Source organism: Garra rufa, chromosome 21 (genome assembly GCF_049309525.1).
Source record: "Garra rufa chromosome 21, GarRuf1.0, whole genome shotgun sequence".
Lineage (NCBI taxonomy): Eukaryota > Metazoa > Chordata > Actinopteri > Cypriniformes > Cyprinidae > Garra > Garra rufa.
Window position 1 is genome coordinate 8,226,305 of NC_133381.1, and position 13,243 is coordinate 8,239,547.

The 13,243-nt window shown below is 34.8% G+C and overlaps 1 protein-coding gene across 1 annotated transcript in view; it reads left to right on the forward strand.

The window, feature by feature from the left end:
• Positions 1 to 13,243, forward strand: part of mapkbp1 (mitogen-activated protein kinase binding protein 1) — a 65,245-nt gene that overhangs the window by 1,476 nt on the left and 50,526 nt on the right. The window contains exon 2 of the mRNA XM_073827550.1: positions 5,536 to 5,627. Within this exon, the coding sequence (XP_073683651.1) occupies positions 5,536 to 5,627 (92 nt within the window). The remainder of the gene's footprint in view (positions 1 to 5,535; positions 5,628 to 13,243) is intronic.

Sequence of the window (13,243 nt, forward strand, 5' to 3'; positions counted from 1 at the left end):
GTGGATTGCATATCTTATTCTTTGAATATATAACTGTTCTTGTTATTGTAACTGTAACTATTATTGTGTCAGAGTAGTCATCCCTGACTGTTGCATTCCATTCAGATTGCCTGTTTACTGCTTCAGACCTTTGGATGACTGTACTTCCCTTCCATACACAGGAGCACTGTGACTTTATGATTGTTGAGACTGTTTTGCAACCGAGATGAACGCCTTGAATAACTCAGAGACCTCAGCTGCATATGATTTGTTGCTCATAAATTACACAATGTTGTTCACACTAGCACATGCATTTTCAGTAACCAAATCCATGTCTATATGGAATGTTTTCGCTCAGTGTTATGGCGTTCGTAGTGCTGCTGGTACATACATATTAAACTTTAAAGGTTTATTAAAGTTTATTATTAATGAATAGTTCACCAAAAATGAAAAATTCTCAGGCCATCTAAGATCTAGATGAGTTTGTTTCTGCATCAGAACAGATTTGGAGAAATATAGCATTACATGACTTGCTCACCAATGGATTCTTTGCAGTGAATGGGTGCCATCAGAATGAGCGTCCAAGCACTCACAATAATCTACAAGTAATCCAAGACTTCAATACAACAATTAACATCTTACAATGAAGTGAAAAGCTGCATGTTTATAAGAAACAAATCCACAATTAAGGCTTTTTTAAAACTTAAAATCATTGCTTCTGGACAAAACACGAGTCCATAATCTATAATAACGCTTCCTCCTATGGAAAAGGCCAGCCCCTGTTCTTCTCACATCGACATTTTTATATTTTACATATATAGATGTTTAGAACAGTTTTTTGCTTGTAAATGGTGATTGATCTGTGCATATTTCTCTGGTATTATGGATAGAAAGCTCTATATTTTGGCTGTATTTTCAATAGAAGCTATAGTTTGCGGTTAAAAACGTCATGATGGATTTATTACAAACTTTTCACTTTAATTGCAAAATTTCTTCTCTGTTCCAATGAACAACCAAACTCTCCTGAGGGTGAAAAATTTGTTCATTGTTCAATTTTACATGGAATGGTTTGCAATTGGCTTTCTAAATTAAATTTTGTTCCGTAGACTTACAATGAAGGAGGGACCTAAGCTGTATTGTAGGACCATAATATAATAAGCAATTTTAAACATTTGTGACTCTGGACTCCAGAAGTCGTGCTGGTATATTTGTAGCAATAGCCAACAATACATTGTGTGGGTCAAAATGATAGATTTTTCTTTTATGCCAAAAATCATTAGGATATTAAGTTAAGATCATATTCTATGAAGAAATTTTGTAATTTCCTAGCATAAATATATCAAAACTTTATTTTTGAATTAGTAATATGGATTGCTAAGTACTTAATTTGTACAAAAAAGGCGATTTTTCTCAATATTTATTTTTAAATTTGGATTCCAGATTTTCAAATGGTTGTATCTAGGCCAAATATTGTCCTATCCTAACAAACCACTCAGAAAATGGACCCTTATGACTGGTTTTGTGGTCCAGGGTCAAATGTATGCTTACTGAATGGTTGCAAAAAGGCTAATTTAATGTTGCAATCACATTTAATGCATTAAACATGCAATTCACAGTGGTGCTATCAGAGTATGTAAAGATGACTACTCTCGAGACAATATCTTGTACATACTACCATTTAAGCGCTATGCAGAAGACTCTGTCAAGGTGCCTTTGTTTCATACAAAAGAGCTGATCTGTCTCTCTCTTTGCCTAAAGCGCTTGAGGAATCTCTGGTGTATGAATCCAGACAAAGGGATCTGAGCTTTTCATAAGACTACATATCAGTTCAGAGCTCTATTTTCCAAGGTTTACACACTGTATGAAAATCAAAGCTGTTCCTCCAGGTGCTGTACAGTTCATTGACTCCTAGCTCAAGGACTTTGCTGTTCTCCGAGGATCCGACATTCAGCGCTTGCAAGAAAGTTTCTGGAAAAGTGCAGTTCAGAAATTCCCATTAGAGATGCTGAACGAGAAATGGTTTAAGAACAGCATGCATTTGAAAACAAGCTCTTTTTCCGATGTTCTAGCAGTCAGAGACACTAATAGACTGGATATATGGAGGTCTGTCAAAACATCTTCGGAAAGATGATAAATCAAAGCAACAACCATAATTATAGTGTTTTTATATCGGCATGTTCAGCACAATTTGTGGTGAGGCTACTTTCAGCTTACGGTAGGGTGATGAATGTACATACGTAGCATTTGAAGTCCAAATGCTGACTTTCTTCAAACCTGCATTTTTGAGGGATATACCAGCATGGAAAAAGACTCTTACAAACCCATGCAGTGAGGAAATGGTCTAAGATTGCAGATTTAGAGAAGACCACTTCCATGAACCAGGTGTTGTTCCTTTCATTTTTCCGTTGACCTGTACTTAAAGTGGCCGTGATTGATGTAAGAGAGCGTCCTCAGCTTGGACATGGACATGCTTGCTTTGAAGTGGTTGTCTGGCAGAGGTTTTAATGCATAGAATAAAGGAATCAGATGTTGAGGACAGGTGCAGATGTTCAGTATACTCAAAATGCATAAATAGCCTGCATTTCTCATTGTTTTTACTAGAATGATAGTATGTATTATTGATTTTGTGTTCATCTTATGCATATTATGCAACCTCTAATTACAATAGAGTGTAATTGCTGGTTGTTTTACCAAATAATTGTATTTTAAGCACATTGTCAGGTAGTATTAGTCACTGCTAATGCGATCATACTGTAATTGAATGCTATTGAAAGATTACTCTGTTTGCAGATTTGTGCATTTTTTATTTAAGCTTGTTTTCGTGCTTCAGCGTTTGCCTTGAGTTTGAACAGTTCAGCACTACTTAACAAAGTCTCATGGAAATTTCTAGCTCATAATTTCCATTTAGGATGACAACACCACTTTGGAGCATTAGGTTGGAGTCAATCTGTACTCTGGACATTTAAAGTCTCTTAGGTTCTTTAAACAAAGTCTTGGATAATAAACTATTTTTATAAGTGGCCTTCATCCAAGTGAATTTGTTGGACATCGGCAGTTGTGCTGCTGTAATTTACCAACTGAACTGTTAATGTCTTAGTAACTAAACAGATGTCTATTGTAATCACATCATTTACAAGCAGTTATAGACTTCATAATTAACAATATAATAATAGAACACTTATGTAATTTAAGTGGCTGAAATTTTGCTCACACCTTTTTTTGGTTAATTATTATTGTTATTATTATTTAATTATTTAGCAAGGTTTTTTTTTTTTACCAGAAATGACACAGGCTTCTCCCAAAAGATAATAGGGCGATGTACAAGAGGCATCATTGTGGAAAAAAATATTTCTCAGCTTTTATTTACATTTGAACAAAAAGTGGCATGTCCAAAATTATTCATACCCTTCTCAATAATCAATAGAAAAGCCTTTATTGCCTATTACAGCAATCAAATGCTTCCTATAGTCGCTGACCAGCTTTTTGCATGTTTTCACTGGTATTTTTGCCCATTCATCTTTAGCGATGAGCTCCAACTCTTTCAGGTCCATCACCCTGATCTTTAGCTCCCTCCACAGATTCTTAATTGGATTTAAGTCAGGACTCTGGCTGGGCCACTGCAAAACGTTAATGTTTTTGTCTGCTAACCATTTCTTCACCACTTTTGCTGTGTGTTTTGGGTCGTTGTCGTGCTGAAATGTCCACTGGTGCCCAAGGCCAAGTTTCTCTGCAGACTGCCTGATGTTGTTGTTGAGAATTTTGATGTATTGCTCCTTTTTCATGGTGCCGTTTACTGTGATTAGATTCCCTGGTCCACTGGCTGAAAAACACCCCCAAAACATTAGGTTCCCACCACCATGTTTGACAGTGGGGATGGTGCTCTTAGGGTTGAAGGCTTCTCCTTTTCATGCCAAATGAAGGCTACATCATTGTGGCCAAACAATTCAATTTTTGTTTTAACTGACCATAAAACAGAAGACCAGAAGTCTTCTTTGTCCAGATGAGCATTGGCAAAGGCCAAGCGGGCTTTTGTGTGCCTTATCTGAAGAAGTGGTGTCCTCCTTGGTCTGCGTCCGTGGAACCCAGCGGTGTGCAGTGTTCGTTGGACTGTCTGCCTTGAGATGTTGCCACCAGCAGAGCGCAGATTCATCAGGATGGCCTTAGTGATGATCCTTGGATTCTTTTTCTACCTCTCTCACTATCATTCTGGCCAGCACAGGTGTCACTTTTGGCTTCCGACCACGTCCTCTGAGATTTTTCACAGTGTGGAACGGCTTGTATTTTTTAATAATACTGTACCACTGTAGCCACTGGAACTTCAAAACATTTAGATATGGTCTTATAGCCCTTTCCTGAGTTGTGAGCAGCCACAATGTCCAGCCGCAGGTCCTCAGTGAGCTCCTTTGTCTTAGCCATGACTGTCCACAAACCAACAGCAGAGAGCTTCTGTTTTTCACCTGTTAAAGGTTGTATCAGCGATTCTAGGCTGAAACATAAAGTGTCACTTTCAGCTGACCTTTCTTCACGATCCATAAATTGCCTGTAAAAAAAAACACGTCTCTGTGGTCAGCCTAGGGTCCGAGATATGCCAAAAAAACAATCGGTGCTACCAACGATTCCCCAGCAAAACAAACAGTGTTCCAACCAATCAGCGTCAGGGGGTTGGTGTTGTGAACTTTCGCTCTGCTCCCTCACATCCCTGCACCAGTACGAAAGTCCACAACACCAACCCTCTGACGCTGATTGGTTGGAACACTGTTTGTTTTGCTGTGGAATCGTTGGTAGCACCGATTGTTTTTTTTGGCATATCTCGGACCCTAGGCTGACCACAGAGACGTGTTTTTTTTTTTACAGGCAATTTATGGGGCAGGCAGCGAGCGGATCGTGAAGAAAGGTCAGCTGAAAGTGACACTTTATGTTTCAGGCTTGAAATCGCTGATACAACCTTTAAGTTGATTAAAACAGGGTAAAAAGTTGAATCAGGGTAATTAATAGACCATAGACTGTGACAGTTTGCAAAGGGTATGAATAATTTTGGACATGCCACTTTTTGTTCAAATGTAAATAAAAGCTGAGAAATATTTTTTTTCCACAGTGATGCCTCTTGTACATCATCTTTTTATCTTTTGGGAGAAGAAAAAAACCTTGCTGGTTGAATAAAAGTAACTTTAAGTCAGAATTTGCCAGGGGTATGAATAATTTTGGGCTTGACTGTATTTGTGACACTGGACCACAAAACCAATCATAAGGGTCAGTTTTTTTTTATTATTAAATAAGCTTTCCATTGATGTATGATTTGTAAGGATAGGACAATATTTGGCCACGATACAACTATGTAAAAATAAGAAATCTGATGTTTCAAAAAATGAAAAGTTCTTAGGAATGCATATTACTAATCGAAAATTAAATTTTGATATATTTATGGTAGGAAATATCTACATGGAACATGATTTTTACTTAAAGTCCTTATGGTTTTTGGATTTTTGAACTAATACTGTAACTGTAATGATCTTGTGGTGCCCATCAAACCTTTTTATTTTTCATGTAATTCCACAGGTGACGTTGGAGAAAGTCCTGGGAATCACTTCCGCTGGGAATCGTGCTTTGGCGTGTGACCCACATTCAGGACTGGTTGCCTACCCAGCCGGGTGAGTAACTGCATTTCACATGATAAGACATGTTTTTTAATTATTTTTTGTGACGTATACCTAAATAGCAAAGTGAATGTAGTCAGTGGAATGATGATCTATGACAGTGAGTCAGGTTTCATTTTGGAGGTAGTCACACAAGGTAGTTAGTTTTTGTGGCACATTGCTAAAAACAGAGCTTGGTGAGTCACATAAATATCCTTGTTCAGCATGAGCGATGCAGGAACTTCCTATTGGCAAAAGAAACCATAGAGAGGAAAAGAAGAGAGATAAGAGTCTGATAACAGATGAGTGACCTCTGAGGGAAATTAGGTGTGGTACAAACAGGAAGTGCAGGAGCTTTCAGACAAGGCCTATGAACTCCTGAAAGTTAGTCTAGCTGTTTTACACAGACAATTCGGCTCAATTCGGTTCTCTCTCCAAAGCAGCCTAATTTAGAATTTTTGCCATGCAAATGGACTGAATGAGGGCAGTGCCAAAAATAAAAAATACTTTGTCTATTTTATTTCTGGAAAGTGCACCTGGTCTTGTAGAACACATCTGCATTATTCTACTCAAGTCATGTTTTTTGAAAACATGCACAGTAGCAATACCACAGTGTTCTTTGAATTACTTTGGAGCACCATGGTATGAATAAAGATCATCATACAGTTGTATGGTATAAAAAGTGCCATTGCAGCTTCTGGTACCATCACTGTACACTCACAGTGTTTTATTTTTATTTTTTTTGTAAGGGTCATTAAATGGCAAACACATATTCTTCAGATTTCTTCTTCAGACATTAGACAGACTATTATTTCTTTTACTTTTATCATTTACAAGCAGTTATAGACTATATAATAATAGAACACTTACGTAATTTAAGTGGCTGAAATTTTGCTCACACCTTTTTTTATTTAATTATTATTGTTATTTATTTGTTTTATTTTTTGTAATTTTTTATTCTGTTCATATGAAATCATTTTTGTGATTTCTCGCTTTTTTGTTTAGATGTCCAATTTAGTTATAAATGAGATTAATTAGATTTTAAATATATTTTGTATTTTTATTTATATATTCAGTTTAAAATGTTGTAATTTATATATTTAACATATATTTAAAAATGTTATATTTTAATTTGTTTAAAATATTTGTATTTTAATTTATATTTTTTTATTTGTTTAAAAATATATTAATTTATTTTAATGTATAAATTTAATATGCGTTTTCTATTTTCTATTCTAAAACATTTTCTGTTTTAATTTATATATTTGTGACACTGGACCACAAAACCAATCATAAGAGTACATTTTTTTTTTAAATAAATAAGCTTTCCATTGATGTATGATTTGTAAGGATAGGACAATATCTGGCCAAGATACAACTATTTGATACAACTACTTTTCATAAATTAAATGGACTGGGTTACAGTTTTTCTCTACAGAACTATTGTCAGTGGGACTTCTGCAACGTTGTCTATGTATATAAAACTTTCCTCTGCTCATCACATGGTGCTTGTAATTAGATTAACTAGTTAAGCTTGAGTTCTCTGAACTAAATTCTTAACTCTCTGTTGCCATAACATGTCGTCTCAGTTTTACGGAAGCCCATTTCTGTCATTGAATAAAAATTAAAAAAAAGGTTTTTATCTCACAATTCTGACTTTTTTTTTCTTGCAATGTTTGTTTTTTTTTTCTTGTTTTTTTTTTTCCTCAGAATTGTGAATTATAAACTTGAAATTGCAAAAAAAATTGTCAGAATTGTTAAGAGGTGGGGGGTGCGAGTTTATATCTCAGTTCTGAGAAAAAAATCTGAATTGGAGACACTTACTTTTTTATATTTTATTCAGAGGCGGAAACAGGCTTCCATGTAGTTTTCACAAAAATCTGCAAATCAGCATATTAGAATGATTTCTGAAGGTTCATGTGACATTGAAGACTGCAGTAATGATGCTGCATTTAACTTTGCATTACAGGAATAAATTATACTGTAAAATATATTCAAATAGAAAACACTTATTTTAAATTGTAAAAATATTTCAGAATATTACTGAATTTTTGATTAAATAAATACAGTCTTTATGAGCAGAAGAGACTTTCAAAGCATTAAAAAAAATCGTACCAATCCCAAACTTTTGGATAGAAGTGTATATCTATAATACTAGCATTTATGTTTTTTGTGGCAGTCTTTAGTGGGTTCAAGACGAGGAACAAAAGGGATAGGGATTAAAATTCTGTCATTAATTTTCCCCCCTCATGTTGTTCCAAAGCCGTAAGACTCTTCGGAACACAAATTAAGATATTTTTGATGAAATCTGAAAGCTTTCTGACCCTGCATAGACAGCAACACAACTACCACGTTCAAGGTCCAGAAAGGTAGTAAGGACAGCGATAAAATAGTCCATGTGACATCAGTGGTTTAACCGTAATTTCATGAAGGTACGAGAATACTTTTTGTGCGCAACAAAAACAAAAATAATAACTTTATTTAGCAATTTCTTCTCTTCCATGTAACACGATGCATGTCTATTTTATCAATGTCCTTACTACCTTTCTGGCCCTTGAACGTGGACATTACATTGTCTATGAAAGATCAGAAAGCTCTTGGATTTCATAAAAATATCCTAATTTGTTAAGAAGATCTGAAGATCTTTCAGGTTTGGAACGACTTGAGGGTGAGTAATTATTAATGACAGAATTTTCAATTTTGGGTGAACTGTCCCTTTAAGACAGTCTTACATATTGAACAAACCAATCTGTTGACTGCAGTATAAGAAAGCAGTGTTCTTTTTATTTTTATAGCTCGCACAGCTTCCATAACAAACTCCACCCTATGCTAAGTCAGCAGTTCGATTGAGCCAAGCGAGCATTTGGTGCAGATGTCTTGGCTTGCTATAGGTAGGAAAATTAGCGCAGGCTTATGCAGCTGTCACAGATCCACTGACAGACCCCACATGTCTATGAGATACCGAGCCTGTTCTTTACGAGGGCCGCGAAATGCATTTTTCTTGTTTAAATACTGCACTGATGCTGTAAACAAATGTGAGGCTATCTAAGGTTGACTTTTATGGTGCTATAGTTCAACTGATGTATAGATATATTTATGTGCAGGTACTGTAAATGGAAAAGAACCAAGTCTGCATTGTTGTAGTTCTAGTCCTCCACAAATTCTCTGCAGCAGATGTTCCCCAGCAGTGTGTTGTCCTGCAGGGTTAACTGTTTATAACCTCAATTGTCATCTGCCTGGTGCCTTTAACACCAATGGAAGTGCATTTAACGCATCTGAGATTAAATCCAATCTTGGGTTATTATTATTCAAATGAAATATGAATGTTATTTCAGGTCTAAAAGAGCAGCTAACTCCATCTGGGCTGTAGTGTATTAATTAATGATGAGGCTTTCTTCAGGGAGTTGTCCTGTTTTCATGAATTGTACCTAAATGAGCACATTTGTGCAATACTAGTTTAAGGACACTCTGGTTCCATCTGCAAGATCTCAGTATGTGCCACAACTTTTGTAGTGAATATTCACACTGGTAATTTTTGACAGATGGGCTGGTTTAGTTTTTCATCAGATGAGGACAACTTGCTGGCCAGTATGATATAAGATTTGGATCACACGGGCAACACCACAGTAGCTACACAATTGTTGCCACTTTATTGGTTAATAAATGCCACCATACCACAATGAATTTGTTTTCCTTTTAGTTTTTATTATATTATTTTATATAATTGAATAGACCATTCATCAGTAATTCATTGTGCTGTTTGGTTTTTAACCATCAAAACATACAATTCTGTAATTTCCTGTTGTTTTTCATTCTTTATTCTCCAGTTCAGTTAATTTTAAACAAAAAAAAAAAAAAAAATATATATATATATATATATATATATATATATAATTGGAGAAAAAGGAATATGATGCCCCAACAAATATATTTCAGGTTGGACTATGTAAATAATTCAGCTTAATTATTACTAAAGGTTGATAATGCTTAGTATCTGTGCCGTTATCGGTATTAGTCATTTTCAAAATTGATTTGCCGATAAAATACTTTATCATATATTAATGCATTTTTGATCAAGTATGCAGACTTGGTGAGCATAAGAAACTTTCTTTTTCCAAAACATTAAAATATCTTAATTATTACTGGAGGTTGACAATGCTTAATATCTGCACCAATATTAAGCACTTTTATGGTTATCTGTATTGCTCATTTTTAAAACCGATTTGCAGATAAATACTTTAAAAGCATTTAAATAAAGTATATTACTGCATTTTTGACCAAGTGAATGCAGACTTGTTAGGCATAAGAAACTTTCTTTTTCAAAAACATTAAAATATATTTATTACTATAGGTTAGTGATGCTTAATATCAGCTCCGATATTAAGCATTTTTATGGTTATCTGTAATTTTTAAAACCGATTTGCTGATTAAGATACTTAAATCTTTTAAAGAAAGTATATTGCTGCAGTTTTGATCAAGGAAATGCAGACTTGGTGAGCATAAGAAACTTTCTTTTTCAAAAACATTAAAATATCCTAATTATTACTAGAGGTCGACAATGCATTTTTATGGTTATCGGTATCTCATTTACAAAACTGATTTGCTGATTAAATACTTTAAAAGCATTTAAAAAACGTATATTGCATTTTCATCAAGTAAATGCAGACTTGGTGAGTGTAAGAACTTTTTTTTTTTCAAAAAATATTACAATATTTGAATTAGTACTAGAGGTCGACGATGCATTTTTATGGTTATCTGTATCGGTCATTTTTTAATCAAATGCATTTTTGATGCTTGAATTATTACTAGAGGTCAATTGTCGATTATGCACTTTTATGGTTATTGGTATCTCATTTTCAAAACTGATTTGCTGATGAAATACTTTAAAAGCATTTTTAAAAAGTATATTATTGCATTTTTGATCAAGTAAATGCAGACTTGGTGAGCATAAGAACTTTATTTAAAAAAAAAATGACAATATTTTAATTATTACTAGAGGTCGACGATGCATTTTTATAGTTATCTGTATTGGTCATTTTTGAATGAAATGCATTTTCGATGCCCAAATTATTCGGTGGTCGACAATGCATTTTTATGGTTATTGGTATTTGTCATTTTTCGAATGAAATGCTTTTTGGATGCTCGAATTAATACTAGAGGTCAGTTGTTGACGATGCATTTTATGTTTATTGGTATCGGTCATTTTCAAAACCGATTTGTCAATAAAGTACTTTTTTTTTTTTTAGCATTTAAAAAAGTATATTACTGCATTTTTGTTCAAGTAAATGCAGACTTGGTGAGCATAAGAAACCTTTCTTTTTCAAAAACATTAAAATGTCTTAATTATTACTAGAGGTCGATAATGTTTAATATCGGTGCCGATATTAAGCAATTTTTATGGTTATCGGTATCTGTCATTTTCAAAACCGATTTGCCAATAAAATACTTAGCATTTAAAAAAGGAATCAGAGTCCTTGTTATTCTTGATTTTAACCTTAATTTTTACTTTTTACACCAGACATGTATATAGTAATCGTTTAACTTGATCTGATAATCGTCATCGGCCCTGAAAAACACATATCAGTTGACCTCGAATTATTACTTTCAATAACATAAAAAAAACTTTTATTAAATTTGGATTACATATTACTTAATCTAATTACTTAATATTCTCAGTGAGACCAGAAACGTGTATTGAAAAAGTAAATATTGTCATTTTTGATTTGACATTGACTAAACATGGCTTTGCCATTGAGTGAACCGTTTCATGTGCCTTTTCAAACACCCTGTCATGATTCTTACAATGTTTTACAATGTTTTTACTCTTAGTCTTGTTCAGAAATACTGTAAAACTCCATATTAGGCATTGTTGTACAATATAGTGTCAGTGTAATCCTGAGCGCTGAATAGCTTATGTGTGGTTTAGGACAGAGTCTTCAGCAAAGCCAAGAAAAACAGGAAAAACCAGATGCAGACAATGAAAGTTGAGTGACACATGTCGTTTTGTTTCCTTTGCATTTTTTTGTAGATGCAGAGGAAGTTATGATTGCACCTGTTGTGTTTTAGGATGCATTGAAATCTCTCAGTATAGCTGCCAATGCTGCAGGCACATAGAAAACAAATGGCTTGCATGCATTACAATCATATTTATGCATGGAACACACGTACTGAAGTAAACGGATCAATTTATTGCAAATCTGCAAGGTCATTTATAATAATAAGGCCCCCTTGGCTAATTCATCCATTTCTGCATGCAGGAACATCAGGGAACTCTATTCGAGCATTTGAATGATGAATGAGTTCTGGTGTAATGCGGCGGTCACTGTAGAATAGATATGAGCGTAATGAATAAACAGCCCTCTGTGTTAATCAAAGATGCGTGAAAAAGTGTGTCAGAGTCTCTCGCACCCTTGCATGCTGCGGCAAAGTGGGTCAGTAGAGCTGAACGGACCAATGTGACGAGGAGAAATGAAAGCGAAGAGGATGATGGATGTGAGGAAGGAAGGAAAGGGTGATATGGCGAGAGTGAAAAAAGAGAGGAAGGTTGTAGGAATAGAGGTTGATTTAGCATTGCTGGTGGTGTGTGTGGTGGTTCTCTCTGCTGCATTGCAGTATGCAGCGCTCGTGAGGCTCTCCGGCTCCACGCACACACTCCCTAATGACATCTCGCACACACACACACACACACACACACACACGGTTTGAGAGGAGAGCTGCAATTTAAAGACACCCGTGGGAATACAAATCAAGTAGAAGCCATGCATACTGGAGATTATGTTAGGATAGATTAAAAGTATAATTTTTATTGCTGGCATGTACTTGAAAAAGGCTTGGTGGACAATAATTGAAAATCATAGTTGTGTTGTACATGCTGTTGACTACTTGTAAAAGTGTTTAGATGAGAGTTGAATTCAACTCAGTTGAATTTATCTCAGTTTCTTTGCATACTGCTATATTTCATAAGAGATCATGTATTTATACACAAATACAAGCATCACGTGCAAAACACACACACAAACACAAACGCAGAGTCAATCCATTCCCTCTAACCATCAATTTAACTCACTTGAAGGTCACTGCAGAAGGAGAATGCTATTTGCAGGGCCTGTGGAATCTCTTTACTAACATCCTCTTCCACAAGTTCATGGTTAGTGATGTGCTGCATACAAATGATGGTCATTTAAAGGAAGAAAAGTTGCTGTCTTTGATCCTGGGTGGCAGTTTCTTACCAAAACTAATTTCACAATTACAAGACATAAAGAAGCAATGTTTGATGTAAAGGTTTACCATAGAATGAATATGTCACCATAAGATGAAAATTAAGTACATTTTATATTTGCATGCACCAGCTGCATCTGTTCAGCTTATTGTTTTTTGAAAGAAGTTTCTTATGCTCACCGAGGCTGCTTTTTGTAAATTAAAAAAAACAGTAAAAACAGTAATATTCTGAAATGTTATTACAATTTTGAATGGCTGTTTTCTATTTGAATGCATTATAAATGTAATTTATTCCTGTGATGCAAAGCTGAATTTTCAGCTTCATTACTGCAGTCTTCAGTGTAACACGATCCTTCAGAAATCATTCTAATATGTTGATTTTCTGCTTAAAAACATGTCCTATTATTATCAAT